The sequence below is a fragment of the Eleutherodactylus coqui genome, chromosome 7 (assembly GCF_035609145.1).
Source record: "Eleutherodactylus coqui strain aEleCoq1 chromosome 7, aEleCoq1.hap1, whole genome shotgun sequence".
Taxonomy (NCBI): Eukaryota; Metazoa; Chordata; class Amphibia; order Anura; family Eleutherodactylidae; genus Eleutherodactylus; species Eleutherodactylus coqui.
In genome coordinates this window covers 184,254,013-184,272,029 of record NC_089843.1, presented here as the reverse complement: position 1 = coordinate 184,272,029, position 18,017 = coordinate 184,254,013, and the positions used below count along the sequence as shown (strand labels likewise).

The 18,017-nt window shown below is 47.4% G+C and overlaps 1 protein-coding gene across 1 annotated transcript in view; it reads right to left on the bottom strand.

Moving 5' to 3' along the window:
* Positions 1–14,816, bottom strand: part of BTC (betacellulin) — an 84,389-nt gene extending 69,573 nt beyond the window's left edge. The window contains exon 1 of the mRNA XM_066574080.1: positions 14,660–14,816. Coding sequence (XP_066430177.1) covers positions 14,660–14,816 — 157 coding nt within the window. The remainder of the gene's footprint in view (positions 1–14,659) is intronic.
* Positions 14,817–18,017: the final 3,201 nt, after the last annotated feature.

Here is an 18,017-nt window from a genome sequence, read left to right as displayed (position 1 = left end):
ATGCACCCTTACAAGTGCCATTACTATGGCTAGGATATGCAATCTCTTACCCAGGCTCTGAACTCTCCAACAATTATATGAGCAGCCCCCATCACTGTCAGTCTAGTCTGAGGCCATCCATTGGTCGGGAGCCGTGCGGAGCGCCCACTCGGTTCTACAGCACTGGGAGACGAGTTTAAACACAACCAGTTTGGAGAGAATAGGAGAGACATTATTGGAGCAAGGATGTGACGGGTCCCCTTTAAATGACTGCAGTAAAAATACAATAATATATTTTTACATTACCTTTAACTAATATTACATTGTGTTTACTCCATGAGATAAATCCATTCTACAAGCTGCAATACAGCGAAGAACTTGAAGGATCTGTGGCATAAAGCCAAGTGCACACAAGCAGCTTACCATGTCACAACAGCAAAGAGCACACTTGGCTTCTAGCTGTCCGACCGAGCTGATCAATGGCTGCGCAAGCCACATCTACTTGTTATTAAAGGGCTGCCTCATCTGCAGGGTAAACCATCAGCTAAGGCAACTTCCTCTCCTCTTAGAGATTAAAGGGGATTGTAACCACAGATATACAATGCTTTTCCTACACCTGCTTCTCCACCACTCCGTCCTTCCTGGTTGCAGCTCAGTAGCACATGTCACAGTTGCAGCCAATCACTGGTCATAACAGTGACTTCCTGTAGCCAGTGATTGGCTGCAGCCGTCACATGTGCTGCTCAGCAGCAACCAAGAAGGACGGAGTGGAGGAGAAGTTGTTGTGGGAAAACCCCTTAAATACATGTAACATGGCTCCCCCTGACCTATGTGGATAGTAACATGATGATGTTTTACAAGAATGCTTTGTGATGGCATTTAACAATTTGGGAAATCTGGCATTACTGAGGTCTCCCTCTTAGGCCTCCTGCAGACAGGCGGAAATTTCTACCGTGCCCGCTGCCATAGGATTGCATTACATAATGCAATCCTATGCAGACGGACGCAATTTGTCCGTGTGAAAATACGCATGGAAAACAAATCGCGGCATGATCTATTTCAGTGTGGGTCTCGCAGAGTCCTGCACAGAAATGTTACTAGTGACGCGCCGGCTCCGCTCTGCGCATGCGCCGGCTGGGCGGCAGCCAGCACATAGAAGAGCTGGCAGACGCGGGAGCAGGTGAGCCGCAGTCACACGGGTCGGATCCCGCTGCGAGAAATCTCACAGCGGGATCTGACCCGGCCGTCTGCAGGCGGCCTTAGGGTGCCTCCACACTTTGGATAAAATCGCACAAAATGAGAGAATGAAAACGCAGAACTATGAAACCAATGATTTTCAATGGTTTCATTCCTATTTGCAATGCTCTCACTCATGTGATGTGGAGTGAAATTATATATATTATATACACACACACACACACACACACGATAAATTTGTTGCATAGTTGAAAAGTACAACTTGTTTTGCAAAAAAATAAATTAAAACGTCCTCACACAGCATGGCGCATCCGGAGAGGCGAGTATGGGGTCTCTGTGGGGCACCAAGTCTAATTCCCCTGCCAGCTTTCGCAGTGGAAATCCAACCCGGCTGCGGGCATGAGGCCTTAGGGTACTTTCAGATGAGCGTATTTAAGCTCCATATTTGGTCTGTGTTTAGCGGACCATAATACGCAACTAATGTAAATCTATGTATCCATTTACACGGCCATATTTTTCACGGATGCTTTTTAAAAACGCAGCATGAACTATTTTTTAAAGCATTTGCCTCCATATCGGTATTACTGTCTACTGAGTAAATACGGATCAGTACTTGGCTAGTAGAAAATAAAATATATGGAGACAAATACTGATGAAATACGGCTATAAAGTCATCTTAAGGCCGCCTGCAGCAGGCGGAAATTCCGCGGCAGGATTTCCGCAGCTGGAAGCCTGCATAGGATTGCGTTAACAAATGCAATCCTATGCAGATGTCCGCGCGAAATCTTGCGCGGCAAACAAACCACGGCATGCTCTATTTCTGTGCTGGGCTCGCAGAGCCCCGCACAGAAACGTCACTCACCCGCCGCTGGCTCCAGTCTGCGCATGCACCGGCTGCCAGCACATGAAAAAGCCGGGGCCGCAGGTGAGTATGCGCCGCTCTCTGCAGGCGCTCAAGTCGGGTCCCGCGGCGAGAATCCTCGCTGCCGGATCCGACCCACCCGTCTGCAGGCGGCCTTAATACGGATCTGTATTATGGACGCGTTACAATATGCTCGCTTTACACGGCCTTATTCTGATCCATGTACTTATATTATCTGTGCATAATATTAAATCTGTGAAGGGGCTTTTTTTTTTTAAAGTGACTTCCAACACTACTACTACATTTACACGGGACGACTGGCGTCTAAACAAGCGCACAAGCGGGTGACGTCATTGCTAGCTTGTTTGCGTTCTTGCAGAATGTTTAGACAGGCAGATCATCACTGAGAATCACTCATTTTTTGCTTAGCGATTCACATTCTATGTGAAACACTGAGTTTAGAACGTTTAGACGCAGCGAGAAGTCAGCGAACCAGCGATGATTTTTATGCCTTTTGAAACTGAGCGACAAATGAAAAAGAAAAATAATGCGAGATGCCTGTGCGTTTAGACCTAACCATTATTGTGCGTTTTTGTTCATTTTGCACAACAATCATTACATGTAAAAGGCCCCTAACTACCAGTAAATGCTGACAACCAATCAAAGCGTATACAGATACACTGGGACTGTTCGCGTAGACTTGGCCTCATTACGACTCCTAATAAGATCAGGTAAGCAAGACCCACGGCAAAGGAGAAAATGTGATCGCACCCACTTAGGGAACGGCACGCTCTGCTCGCTTGTAGCCAAATCAAGCCATCTGCACCTGTAAGCCACATCTAAAGCTCTCTATAAAGCACGATTAAAAAAAATACTAAAATCATTTAGGAAAATATTAAAAAGTGATTAGATTACGTGCGGAGAGTGAGGCAATCTGTTATGAGAAGCAATTTGTGAGGTGACGGCAGCTAATTCAATGGTGATGTATTTGTCACATATATGACCTCCAATTTGAGGTTTCAATAAATATATCACTTTACCTCGATTTCCCAGCTCTCCCTGAACATGAAAGCGTGTTCTCTACCCGCTGCATGTAAGCTGGTATCATGTTACACCGCTCTATAGCGGATGCCAGCATACACACTATGAGCTGCAGAGTAGTTAGGCTAGTTTTTACACTCACCAATTTAGACTTTTGTGACTATCTGGCAGCGATGCAAGACTGTAAGCCAACACCCAGTATCCAGGACTTAGCAAATATTTAGCATAATAGCCCCAGACGAGCCTACGGTAGAACAATGTTACAGGCTGGATATGATTTAAAGATTAGTGCGAAGGGATGTGGTTTCCACATTTTTATCTCATAAGGCCTCATAGCCACGGCCGGGTCGCATTCTGACTGCAAAAATCAAACCCAGCGACCCCCAGAGAACCTATACTCACCTGTCCAGATCCACCGTGATTGTCTCATCCGATGCACATGCCCAGTGCAAGGCATGATGCGCCGGCGCTGGGCTATGATGCGGATTCCCGCGATACTTCCGCAGTGCCCACTACACGGAATATCGCAGGACAGACAGCTTCCATTGACTGCAATGGAAGCTGTCCGTGCCATTTTCCGCACAAAATAGAACATGCTGCGATTCTCTCCACCCACCACGAGAGCGGGAAAATTGTAGTTGATTTCCGCTTGTGGGCAGGGGAGAATCTTTTAACACAGCATGTCTATGGACAGTCATTGCTGTGGAATTTGCGACAGGCATCTGGCTGTGAATTCTGCAGCGATAATCTGTCCGTGGGCTTTAGGCCTAAAGAATGCATGCCGAGCGTTAAGGGGCTATCCCGTACATTGTGCAGTGGCCCAGTGAATGGGACTACAGTACTAACGCAGACCACTGTGCAATGTACAGAGCTGTCTGCTTCCTGCAGCAGAAAAGCCACAAGTGAGGCCGGGTTCACACGAACGTATCTGGTTGTCTAGCAAATTGTGAACACATCCGCGCCCATACGCAATTTTAATTGCAACTGAACTGTGGATCTCACGCATCCATACAGATCAATGGAGCCCGGAATCCGTGCTAAAATAGGGCATGCTGTGATTTTTCTTCCATTCGCAAAATCTGCAATTCCTACCCGCATGTCTGAACAAACCAGCGATGAAAAGTCCATGCTTTTTAATGCCCGCGTATTGTCGGTGCGGACAGCAATCGTGGAATCCGCAATTCAAATCCAGCCGTGTGAGACCGGCCTGAGAGAACCCCTTTAAGACCATCACAGACCCCTTTCCATGGACCTCTGGAGCATCCCTGACTCACAGACCCCTAACCCCGATTGAGCAGACTTGTAATGACTAAAGCCTCATCCATCACTGTGTATCTGACCTCTGCTCTCTGCTAATCTCCCCAGACCCCAAGTTTAAAGCACCTTTTTTCGACTTGTTCTTGTTGTCATTAACAGACAATTGCCTTGTTGAAATGGATCTTGAGACTGTGCTCTTTACATTTGTCATCCATCTGCAGGAGAGCACATACGTCACATTCTTTGCTCCACAGTGCCACCTATTGAAAGGCAGCATTCCTTCGAGTCAAAGTGGGACTTTTTATACAAGTCTTGTTACAATGACTGGGAATCAAAAGCAAAGCCAGACTCCATCTCCCTTATTTGCATATTACCCAGAGGAGCGTGCGTGGCCATTTGAGTCTCCTCACTTAGTTTATAGTATATAGTTGCTCTCCCTAAGGAGAAAAGAGCGTTTCTGACCCCCATTCTTTGCTCCCTTATGTATCGTGATAATCAGGGAGTAAGCCTAGAGTGCAATGATGAATACACCTATTATAATCTACTTGGATGTTTCTTGGATAGCCGCATAGTCTGCCATTATAGTCAATGGCTGTTCATGTGGCCACCTGGAGAATACCAGGCTAACAGAAGAGCTTTTCTACCTCTGCTGTCACTTCATTCTAGCAGTCAGCTGGGGTTGCAGCAACTCCATTGATGGCTTATCCTAGCTCTGCAGTGAGACAGTCTCTTCACTTCGGCTTCTGATAGTTTGCCAACTATTTCTGGCACAGCACTGCAAAAAAACTGGTACTTCAAGGCAACATGTACCAGAAGATAACCAACTACTTTCCTGCAGCTCCCAGCAATGGAGGAGTCCAGTTTATTCGTGAGGCTCTGCTAGCCCTGCCCATCCACCATGCGAGCATCAGCCCGCTAATGCTTATATACTGCATCCTAAAGAAATTTTAATGTAACTAAGAGTAATTATGGACTTTCTTGATTTTACTGACAAGAACCGGATTCATCAGTTGGGAACTATACCCATTTTTTAAAACTTAAAATGAGTTATTGACAGGAAAAAATAACTGAAAGTAACTATTTGAGAGGTTAGGTGTCTTTCGCAAAGTATTTGCAAGGGGGGTGGGGTTCTGCTACTAATGGGGCCACAGAGGGGAGGTCTTACTACTCATAGGGTCAACAGAGGGGCATCATGTTATTTACTGGGGACACGGGGGGGGGGGGGGGGTCCTATTTATGGGAAGCCACAGAGGCGCCTCTATTACTAATTAGGGTCACAGCAGGGACACTTTCTTCATGGGGCCACAGTGGGCACACTATTACTTGGCGGAGCCATAGTATCCTTCATATATTAGTTACACCCATAGTAATGACAGCTACAGTGCCCACCCACACTGGTTACCCTAATAGTGCCAGCAATGTCCCTCCATTTAGTGCCAGACAAAGCACCACACAAATCTGAACAGCAAGCTCTATAGCTAGATGTCAATTAGAACTATATAGTGTAAAGCGCTGAAAATCTACCATGATGGAAAACGTAGGCCTCCCTCATAAGGAGCTTTTTTCCCCGCAATTAACATTTTCAGCGCTATGCTAATTGCTGTATAACACTACCATTGTTTTCAGTGGAGCCTCTCAGAAAGCCGCTCGATCACGGTGCTTTCCAGTGCTGCGATTCTCGAGCAAAGTCGGTTCTGTATTTGAGGTATGCTCAACTCAGCTGTCGACTGCAGGGAACTGTAGCCGAAAGTGAAAGTAAAGTCGCAGCGCTTTGCCGAACGCCTGTGTGAGGGATGCCTTAAGATGATCCTTGTACTGTAGCCATGACTGTCGCCCGTTTGTCGATATATCTATCTATATTTTAGACAGAGGTCTATACAGTTATAAACGCCCAGAAATGCAGGGATCCAAATGATGACTGAAGAAGCATATTATGATGACACTGATTAAAACTGCACCCTGTTGTAAGTCAACATTCCCGGTCTTGAGAAATCTAGGTTTGGATTTAATTAGGTGGTAATTAATGTAGGCCTGGACCAAAGACACTTTATGGGATAAGCACTTGGCTAAAAATAGATCCAAACTAGCAACCTGAATGTGAGAGCTAAATATAGGGTGTTCCTGTAACCACAGGTATGGGAGGCAGGTGCATTCCTCAGCACAAATATGTACTACTTGAGTTCTCACGCTGCCTAACAAACGTTGGTCACTTTCAAGTGGCTCAAGACAAAAAGTACCTTACGTAGGAAGGGAGTGTGAAAAAATTATGGCTTTCAAGTGTGTCTAAACAGATCCTCCTTACAGGGTTTCCTTTAAAGAACAGCTGCCCATTTTTAGAAAACTTTTGACATGTCATAGAGACATGTCAAAAGTATTGATCAGTGGGAGTTCCACTGCTTAGACCCCCGCTGATTGCTAGAATGAGGGGGCCGTAGCGCTCACCCAAGCGTTGTGCCTCCTTAGCTATCTTCGTACATTTTAGGCTGCTTCCGACAGTTGAAGACAGCCTCATAGGAGGTGTATAAGAAACTTCTATAGACCTCTATGAGGCTGTCTTCATGGCATGCAATGCAATTTTTTTAGGTTTCATAGAAAATAATCAACAATAATCGCCCAAAAATAGGACATGCTGCGATTCCTCTTACTCCAAGAAAAAAAATTATAAATTAACGCATCTAAAACAATGGGTTCTTTTCATGTCCGATTTCTGTGCATCTCGCAATGCACCAAAATTGTGCATGTAAATTGCCCACTTAAATACATCCTTACACGGGCCAACAGTCACTTAGTTGTTAGGCGAGCTGAAAATCATGCAGCTCTGACAAGTGAGCGATTCTTGTTAACTTGCCCTGTTGGGTCCCGTGTTTACATGGTATGATAGTCACCAGGACTAAGTACTCCCTTGAGCGATTACTCTAGCAACTGTCTGTCCATGCAAGAGTTCCCCTAAGATGCAAATCCAATGGAATCTCATCAAGAGGTCTTACAGTAGCTGTGATATTACACACAAGACATAAGCAAAAGAAAGGGCGGTTCCACATCTGCACTGGAACCTCCAGCCGGAAGTTCCATCACAGATCTGTATGAAATCACTGGAAGAAAAAGCGTTGCATCCAAAAGCCGGGCAGAGAGCGGACGGACCCCATTATAGTCAGTGGGGCCCATCCGATGCTGTTTGGTTCTACCCAGAGAAGGAACCGTTCCCTTTCCTGCTCCCTGAATTCCAACACAGATGTGAAACTACCCCAATGCTGCTTCTGGAAGAGAGCAGCCATATTTTTCTTATGTAATAAGCAACATGAAAAGAGGCAACTCATAAAGGAAGAGGATACATATATACATAAGTATAGACAAATCAGGTCTGACCTCCGAGACCCTCAGCAATCCTGAGAATGAATTGTCTATCACTGATTCAGCATTGGGGCCCTTTCACAGGCTTTTTCTGCACTATTGCGCTCCTTGCTATCCGGATGTTTTGGGGGCTGCAACTGGCCTCACTCACTTGGCTCCCGTGTGCAGGAAAGACTGTAAAGGGGCCACGGAACTGAATTAGGGCTCTCATGATGACGAGGATCCTAGCGGTCCAGCCCCTGTGATCATAACTCCAAGTCCTAGCAATATGTCATGCTTTATGACAAAGGACTAACCCTTCAATCCCTCCCAGCTTTGTCCATAGTTACTTTATAATTTACTATTTCCCATTACAGTTTTTGATAGCGATCACAGATTTCTGTAGACATATCGCCTGTATGTGTATTTAAAGGGGTTGTCCCGCGCCGAAACGTTTGTTTTTTTTAATTCAATAGGCCCCCCGTTCGGCGCGAGACAAACCCGATGCATGTGTTAAAAAAAAACGGATAGTACTTACCCGAATCCCGGCGCTGCGGCGACTTCTTCCTTACCTTGCTAAGATGGCCGCCGGGATCTTCACCCACGGTGGACCGCAGATCTTCTCCCATGGTGCACCGTGGGCTCTGTGCGTTCCATTGCCGATTCCAGCCTCCTGATTGGCTGGAATCGGCACACGTGACGGGGCGGAGCTACGAGGAGCAGCTCTCCGGCACGAGCAGCCCCATTCACCAGGGAGAAGACCGAACTGCGCAAGCGCGTCTAATCGGGCGATTAGACGCTGAAATTAGACGGCTCCATGGCGACGGGGACGCTAGCAACGGAACAGGTAAGTGAATACCTTCTGTATGGCTCATAATTAATGCACGATGTATATTACAAAGTGCATTAATATGGCCATACAGAAGTGTATACCCCCACTTGCTTTCGCGGGACAACCCCTTTAAGTGTGGTTTAACATGTGCATTGGAAGCCCCGCACGGAGGTTCCTCCACAGATCTAGGGCAAAATAGCAGAAGAACTAATGCTGCATGCAGCGCTTTTTCTTCAGTCTAAAAGCCAGGCAGCGGGATGGAAACCAAATGGACCCCATTGTAGTCAATGGAGTCCGTTCGGTGCTGTATGGTTCCATCCCGAGATGTTCTGTCACATGGATTCCCTTTTCTGATCTCCAAACAGAGCAGGAAAGTGGAACCCTGCCTGCAGTTGTGAAACCTCCCTAAGACCACTGAGCTCCATATGAGCTTATGCATTGATATGCTGAGGCTAATCTCACATGGGCCAGTGCGATTTCGCTCTCGACAACATGCGATTTTGCCACGAATTCAAAGCGTATTTTGTAACCAAACTGCCTCGTATCACTTCAGGGAAGTATTAACTGCCAGCCGCAGCGGCGGATCACAGCGTTTCTCCCATTGTTTTCAATAGGGAAGACCTTGCATCCCACTGCATGCACCTAGCACGTGGTGCGATGCTACTGCTGGCCTCATTGAGAACAATGGGCAATATGAGGGCATGCCGTGATTTTTTTCCCTACATACATACTCTTGAATGGGATCATACAAATAAGAATGGGGCTCATACTCACGCGAGATTTCTGCGTCTCGCAACACACAGAAGCTGGCCTACATGTACATGTATGCAAGGTCTACTTGTATATAAACAAATCTATTTAATAAAACAAGAACTAGATTAAAGATGAAGAACACAAAACCTGCAAAAGTCTGAAATGGTGAGCTGGTTTGTTTTCTCTCAGCAGTCTGTTACTGGCAAGTATCTCCATATATAGTGGGAAGCGCGGACTATATGGCAGAGAGTAACCAGGCATCCACTCTAAAAATGACGCAGTACAGGCATGATCGCCATGTGATACCTTCGCTGTGTTGCCAGATATTATATCCAGCAGAAATCCACATGTAGCAAGAAGGTGTGCGCTTAATTAAGTGTTCTCATGCAGAGAGAACCCTTCCACAGGAAAATCGAACGATCTGAGTGACTGTGAACGCGGTATGATCATCAGTGTCAGACTAGTCTGGGGCAAATACTTCAAAAAGTGCCAACCTAGTGGGGTTTGCTCACACAACAGTGTTTGGAGTATAGAAAGAATGGTATGATCAAGGAAAAACATCTAGCGAAAGGGCATCCTGTGGACAATTTGGGGTCAAAGGAGGATGTGAAGAATTGTTCTGACAAACAAGAGGTGCAAATTGTTGCCAAATGCAACACTGCTGATCCAACTAACGTTTTGCAAATAAATAACTGGTCATTTCTTATAGCTCACGTGTATGTTATATGAACCACGTATGTAAAGTGAGAAACCTTGCCTGAGACTATGAGGTGCGGTCATCAGAAGTGGCAGCAATACAAGTCATATTCCACCCAGAAAGACAGGAGTAATTACAGAGTGGGTCATTCACAAACTCAATGCAGTCCAACAGGACACCAGCTTCACTTATACAATGAAAACAGTGCTTGCTAAGGTTTCACGCACCTCACTGTAGCATCTAGGTGCACTGTGCCAAAGGTTTAGTAGACATTAGCAAGGTCTCCTAAGGCCAGGGGCACACTTGCCTTAAAACAAAAGCCATCCATGTTATGTCTGCAAAAAAACTGACGGTTTTTCATACATGTGCAGCTCCGTGTGTCAGTTTATTTTCTCTGTATACCATGCGCTTTTCACGTCCGCAAAAAACAAATAGGACATGAAAAAAGCCCAACTCAGTTTCTTTTGCATCTGGATGGCATCTGCATGCTGTCCATTTTTTTTCTCTCTCCCTATTGACTTGAATGAGATAATGCAGAAGAAAATACTTCAAAAGACATTTAGGCCGGCTTTAGACAGACGAGAAAATTGTGCGATATTTGTGCATTGCGAGACGTACAAATATGAACCTTATTCTTTTAAATGGGGTCATACACGTGAGTGATGTTTTCTGCAATGGGGCTAGCGGCAGCATACCTGGCCCTATTGAAAGCAATGGAAATTTCGTGCACAGCCATGGATTGCTTCTTCCCCGCGGTGATGCGAGGCTGTTTTGCCATGAAAACGCCTCGCATCCCTGGGGATTTTGCATGGATGGCGAGCATGATGTCCGAGCGGGAATCACTGCCCCATATCGTGCTGGCCCGCGTGAAGTGACCCTTAGGATGGGTCCATACAGTCCGGAATTTCGCTGCAGCAAATCCGCATGCGGCCGCTAATCCGGGGATTAGCCAGCCATGAAGACGAGATTTGTTAAAAAACTCGTCCAGACGGGTTGGCCAATCCGTCGCAGCAAAGCCGGCGCTGCGGCGCGAATTTCCCGGACACAGCATGTCGATTTTTTTTTTCCGTTGTGGCTTCGCTCTTCTCTATGGGAGCTCCATCTGCAATGGAAAAGTATGCGGCCAAGCCGCTCCAAAACCCGCGGCTAAGTCTCACTGGTTTTGAAGCAGCGCTTTCCCAGGGGAAATCTTGCGATTTTTCGCTGCGGTAAAACTGCGAAATTTCCGCTGGTAATACGTCCCGTGTGACCCCAGCCTTGGGCTGCCTTCACATCTGCGCCGAAGGTTCCGTTGCGGATCTGGCACAAAATACTGGAAGAAAAAGCTTTTCTTCCAGTAAAATGCTTAACTGTTGAGTGGAAATCAACATCGGTTCCATCATAAGATGGATCCATTCTGTCAGCGGATTCCCCTTTCTTGATCAGAGCATGAAAACAGACACACCACCGCAGATGTGACGGCAGCCTCACTGTATGGCCCCCTGTCCACGGGCGTTGCTGTATCTCGCGGCGCATCTCAGCCGCTGGAGCCGCCGCCCGGCAGCAGGAGCTGGCAGACGGTTCTCTGCAGGTCAGCCTATCTGCTGCGAATTGCCGGCCGCGAGCGGAGAATCGCAATGATTCTTTGCTCGTGGACACGGGATTCGCCAGTGATTTACCGCCGGCGGAATCACTGCCATGGACAGGGGGCCTATACTGGAAGCTCTTCAACAGTTGAAAAATAAACTCATTAGATTTCCAAAGGTATAAAAACTAACTACAACAAATGTTATAACCAGCCTCAGACTGACCACGGGGAACAGGTGAATCCCCGGTTGGCCCTGAGCCAGGGTGGGCGCCTAAGACCTCCACATATTGGGTTATGGGAAGCCTAGCATTTCCTGCCCGCTGCATTCTCCATATACTTCAGTGGTAACAGGGCCCACACGAATGCAGCCAACTTTCTATGGAAGTATATGGAGACTGCAGCGGTGAGAAGAAAGGGGACCCGGTAATCTTTGCGCGTCGCTGGAGAGGAGGTCGCCAGAATTACTTTTACCAGTGGGCCCTGAGCAACACAGTCTGACAGGTTATAACTGCTATTTAGTATTCATTAATTAATATAATAATACATACATATCTCATTACTATCTACTCCCCAAACAAATGATGCTATAATAACTGTTTATGTCTGCCAATTACCTGCGGAGTGTCTACAACATACCTGGCATGGCTGAAATAACACTTCACTGATAAACACCTATGGATGCAATCGCATAAGGATAATGAGGCAGATTCAAAGTCTCCAAGGAGCCCTGCAGGGCGGCAGAGACATAACTTGAAGCTTCAGGGCCCCAATGCAAAACCTGTAACAGGGCCCCCAACTATAATGCTTTAGTCATAGTACTGGGCTCCCTTTAGGGAGAAGAGAGGCCTTATGGGCTACCTAATGCTGGGCCCAGGTGCAACCGCATCCCCTATAGTTACACCAGTGCTGGGTGGTATGATGGCAGCCCTTGTCTGCAGCGTCATACACAGAATACAGGCTGCCATAAGTGTAAGCTCTGCAGGAAAGAAAGTGCAAGCTGCTTTTTAGAGAGGACTATTAGGCTTAAACAGACGAGCGTATATCGCAATAGGCTCGCGCCGGCGCATCTTTTTTGCGCCGTGAATGAGTATTTTGTGCACACGCCTGCGTAAATATTCATTGTATTTGAGCAGGCACTGCTTGTTCACAATCGTGATTAAAATGGCTACTTAGCCTAACACAGTGCTGGTGATTGCGGGTATGTGCAGAGTTTAGTGCATACCCGCGCGTACAGATGTGTGTGTTTGTGCACATCCGATAGACCTCTATGGGCTCTTCTGTACACAAACATGCACAAGATTAGAAAAAAAAAAATTGTGAGAACAATGGGTTATATTTAGAGTTGAACGAAAGTACTCTGTCGAGCTTGATGCTCGTTCGAGTATTAGCGTACACGATGGTGCTCATTACTCGAGCGAGCATCACGCCGTGTTCGACCCCGCCCCAGTTTTTGGCCCCTCCCCACTGTGACATGCCTGTTCTGGCCCCTCCCCGCCATGACGCAGCGTGCGTCAATGACAAATTTGGGGGAAGGCTCAGGCCCCGGCGTCCCACATACAAAAATGCTCGAGTCCCCTATTGTAGCCAATGGGGTTCATTACTCTCGAATGTTACGAAAAGCTTGAGTCGAGTAACGCGGACCCGAGCATTTGGGTGCTCGCTCATCTCTAGTTATATTCTCCGCGCGCGGTGAAACACGCTCGTCTGTTTAAGCCCTCAGGCTAACTTCACATGGGTCAGCACAATATGATTCACAGCCCAATATTGCGCTCGCCAACATGCGATTTTCCCTCAAATGTGAGGCACTTTTATCTCAAAACCACCTCGTGTCACTTCAAGGAAGTAGCGGTCATCCGTCGTTGCTGACAGCGCAGTGGAGGATCACAGAGTTTCTTCCATTGTTTTCAATGGGGAAACCTTGCATTGCGTGCACATAGTATGTGGCGCGATACTGCCACTAGCCCAATTGAAAACAATGGGAGAGGTGATGCGAGAAAACGCTCCAAGATAGGTCATGCCACAATTTGTTTCCCTCATCGCGATGATTTAAATGGTTTCGTCTTTACTAGTAGGGTTAATACCACACACAAGAAGAGATCGGAGCTGCCCTAGCTTTCCAGCACGTAGTTTTTCTGCGTGTGACATAACATAGGGCAGGACCTATCTTCCAACTTTTTTTTTTTACCAGCATACCATAGCACAAAGTTTGAACGGTAAAGAAAAATTTTAACGGGTTCATGCACTGATACGCTCCGTAAAGGCAAGCGTATTTGAGCATGCACCCTTCTGAAGCCGCCCTGACGGAGACTTTTTAAAACCACCTCCACATGGCTTGTACTGTAAATGACGCAGAAGTTCGGCAGCGATTCCAACAGAGGAAATTCTGCCACATTTCCACATGTGAAGGCGGCCTCAGGTTCTCTCTTTAGGGGCTCATTCACACGAGCATATCTGCGCACGTAATACACAATGCATAGAACCCATTGATTTCAATGTGTTCGCTCACATGACCTATCTTGGTACGCCTTTGCGCACTGCAAGAGCCCATTGAAATCAATCAGAGAGTGCGTAAATACGAACGACAAGCTTAAAAACCCTGCGTATTCTCTGCACATATTCACACAAAATCAATGGGATTGTGTATGTTTGTGTGAACAAACATGTGGTGCGCACAAAACACGCTGGAGCGAGCGAATTACGATGGCGCAAGCATATTCCGGCATAATTACGTGCCTAAACTGCGCTTACACCCATGTGGACAAGCCCTAGGACATCAAAGGGAAACCAATACAAAACCTGTAAAGTGCACCATTTATAATACTGTGCTTGTCTGACACTATGTGGCAAAGGGGCAACTGGGACCCCCAGGAACCAGATGTAACTGCTACCTAATCACCCTCCATGCATGTCTGCCCTAGATGGGGAAATGCCATCTTAAATAAGTATTGCCATATTCGTCAATATGTGAGATCTGTATATCATACGTACGCGAGTACAGATTGATATATAATAACATATCACACACGTGACAGAACTGGATACAAGTAAAATGACAGCTGTAATAAAGTAGATACAGAGAAGCTCTCTCCTCCCTGCAGGAGAGTATATGGGATCACACAGTGTCTGCGCCCCGCACATCCTCACCTAGCAGCAGCGGCAGCAGCACCGAGCTGTCCATCAGTCCAGGCACATGTGGTGTGAGAGGTGCCCTGCGGGCAGAGGCGTCCACAGTCCGGCGGCCGCTCTGCTTGTGGCATACAGGCAGTACACACAGAGGAGTGACCTGCAGAGCAACTTCCATCCGGACAAGCCCCTCCCCGTTACTTCTATAGTCCCGCCCATCACAACTCCCCGCCCTCCCACTGCTCACAGTACTCACTACCTGCTGGCAGTCCTGTGGTTATAGCATCACCTCACAGCTACAGTAGTAGAGGGGTCTGCAGGCATCACCTCACAGCTACAGTAGTAGAGGGGTCTGCAGGCGTCACCTCACAGCTACAGTAGTAGAGGGGTCTGCAGGTGTCACCTCACAGGTACAGTAGTAGAGGGGTCTGCAGGTGTCACCTCACAGGTACAGTAGTAGAGGGGTCTGCAGGTGTCACCTCACAGGTACAGTAGTAGAGGGGTCTGCAGGCATCACCTCACAGCTACAGCAGTAGAGGGGTCTGCAGGCATCACCCCACAACTACAGTAGTAGAGGTGTCTGCAGGCATCACTCCACAACTACAGTAGTAGAGGTGTCTGCAGGCATCACTCCACAACTAAACTAGTAGAGGTGTCTGCAGGCATCACTCCACAGCTAAACTAGTAGAGGGGTCTGCAGGCATCACCTTACAGCTAGAGTAGTAGAGGGGTCTGCAGGTATCACCTCACAGCTAGAGTAGTAGAGGGGTCTGCAGGTATCACCTCACAGCTACATAGTAGAGGGGTCTGAAGGCATCACCTCACAGCTGCAGGAGTAGAGGGGTCTGCAGGCATCACCTCACAGCTACAGGAGTAGAGGGGTCTGCAGATGACACCTCACAGCTACAGTAGCAGAGGGGTCTGCAGGCATCACCTCACAGCTACAGGAGTAGAGGGGTCTGCAGGCATCACCTCACAGCTACAGGAGTAGAGGGGTCTGCAGGCATCACCTCACAGCTACAGGAGTAGAGGGGTCTGCAGATGACACCTCACAGCTACAGTAGTAGAGAGGTCTGCAGGCATCACCTCACAGCTACACTAGTAGAGGGGTCTGCAGGCATCACATTACAGCTACAGTAGTAGAGGAGTCTGCAGGCATCACCTCACAGTTACAGGAGTAGAGGGGTCTGCACGTACCCACTCACAGCTACAGGAGTAGAGCTGTCTGAAGGTGACACCTCACAGCTACACTAGTAGAGGTGTCTGCAGGTATCACCATACACCTACAGTGTTATGTCTTACCTTCGCTGGATAGGAGTTGTAGGTGTAGTAGCTGTGGCGGTCACTGGAGAGTAGTCAGGATAGCCTGGAGTCATTATCAGGAAGTCACGGTATGCAGTACAATGGGATGAGGCGTAAGCATAGTCAGATGGAAGCCAGAGGTGGCCGCCGCCGCTGCCAGCAGCAGGTATCGGTATAATTGCAGAGGAGCTTGTTTAAGGGCTGGTGGAGCACAGTAATCACCCACTGGATCTAAGACATAGTCAGGCTTTTATAGGAAGTCTGAATTAATTGTAGGGTGGGGCTAGGACAGGGAGACAGTAAGTAGACTAAACAGGAGCAAGGAAACATAGAACAAGGCAGGATTTCAGCATGGAGCTGTCCAAACCCTGGATGGCCCAGGGAGAGAGCTGCTGACTGGAGCGCAAGAGGTCACTGGTTTGGTCCCTGACAGTGGGCCCCTCCTTCGAGGATGGCCTCCGTACATCCCAGGGTCTGGTTAATGCAGGTATCTGTTGTGGAACTCCCCAGTGAGGTTTGAAGCATGCACATTTTTGTCTGGCTCCGAGTTTTCCTCTGGCCTGTACCACTTCCACTGCAGTCTGCCAGTCTGTGGTTGACCGTCAGGACGGGAGTGTTAATAGGAAGGCCCAGAATGAAGACGGGGTGCACCTCGTAGATGGCATAGAACGAGCTCTGGGCTGTTGATCTGTGCTTGGCATTATTGTAGATGAACTCTGCTGTTGATAGTCCACCGAGTCGTCCTGCAGATGAGAAATGAAGCAGCGAAGATACTGCTCCAGGGTCTGGTTTGCCCTCTTGATCAGGCCATTAGATTGAGGATGAAAGGCAAAGAATAGACTCACGGAAGTTTCCAGGGGTGCGCAGAAGTGTTTCCAGATACTTGAGCTGAGCTGAATGCCTCTATCAGAGACCACATCCTCAGGAATTTCATGTAGTCTAAACACTTCCCGGATCATCAATTCTGTGTTGTGCTCTGCAGTGGGAATCTTCTTTATGTGGATTAAGCCATCTTCCTAAGTCGGTCCACGACCACAAGAATAGTAGTCATTCCCTTCTAGGGGGGCAGATCCACCATAAAGTTCATAGATATAAACCCCCATGGCCTGGATGGGACTGGAAGGGGCTCTAGCAAACCAAGAGGGTGAGCTTGTGGTGTTTTATTCCGAGCACATACTTCGCAAGAGGCGACATACATCTTTACATCCTTGCTGTAGCCGGGCCACAAGAAAAAACGAGGTAACAGTTCCAAAGTCTTTGTGACCCCCATGGTGACCAGCCTTGGAGAGATATAATTGATGTTCCCATCTCCAAAGTCCATTCTCAAAAAAGAGCTTCACGTCCTCAGAAGGACGACTCACGAAACAGTCACTTTCGTAGCCTCCTTTAAACTTTGTTAGGAGGTCCTCAGAATGCAGGATACCTAAAAGCCATTTTTGAAGTCAGAATTGTATGGTCTGTCTTTAACTTCTCTTCAGGCTCATTTTCCTTGCCATTTCGGAAACCTGAGCAGTAGGACACAACAAAATTAAACCTGGAGAAGGACAGGGCCCATCTTGCTTGTCTTGCAAATAACCTCTTGGCAGTGCAGAGAAATTCAAATTTTTTATGATCAGTAAGCACCGTTACTGGATGATAGGCTCCCTCCAAGAGGTGCCTTCATTCGTTGAAAGCCACCTTGATGGCCAGAAATTCCTTGGTCCCAACATCATAGTTCTCTGTGGGTGATAGGGTGGAGGACAGGAATGTACAAGGATTTAGTTGCATCTTATCTCCAGCTCGCTGTCATAGCTTCCAAAGCAGAGTTGGAGGTGTCCACCTCCACAACAAAAGGCAATTCTGGTTTTATGTGAATCAGTACTGGTGCTGAAGTAAACAGAGTCTTTAGTTTCTCAAAAGTGACTTCTGCCTCTGGGGACAAGGAAAACGTGTGCCTTCTTTGTGAGGGAGTTGATGGGAGAGATGACTTTTGAGAGGTCCCTGATTAATCTTTTGTAGAAGTTTGCAAAACCAATCAGACGCTGTACTTCCTTCAGATTTCTTGAAATGGGCCAATCCAAGATGACTTTAATCTTGC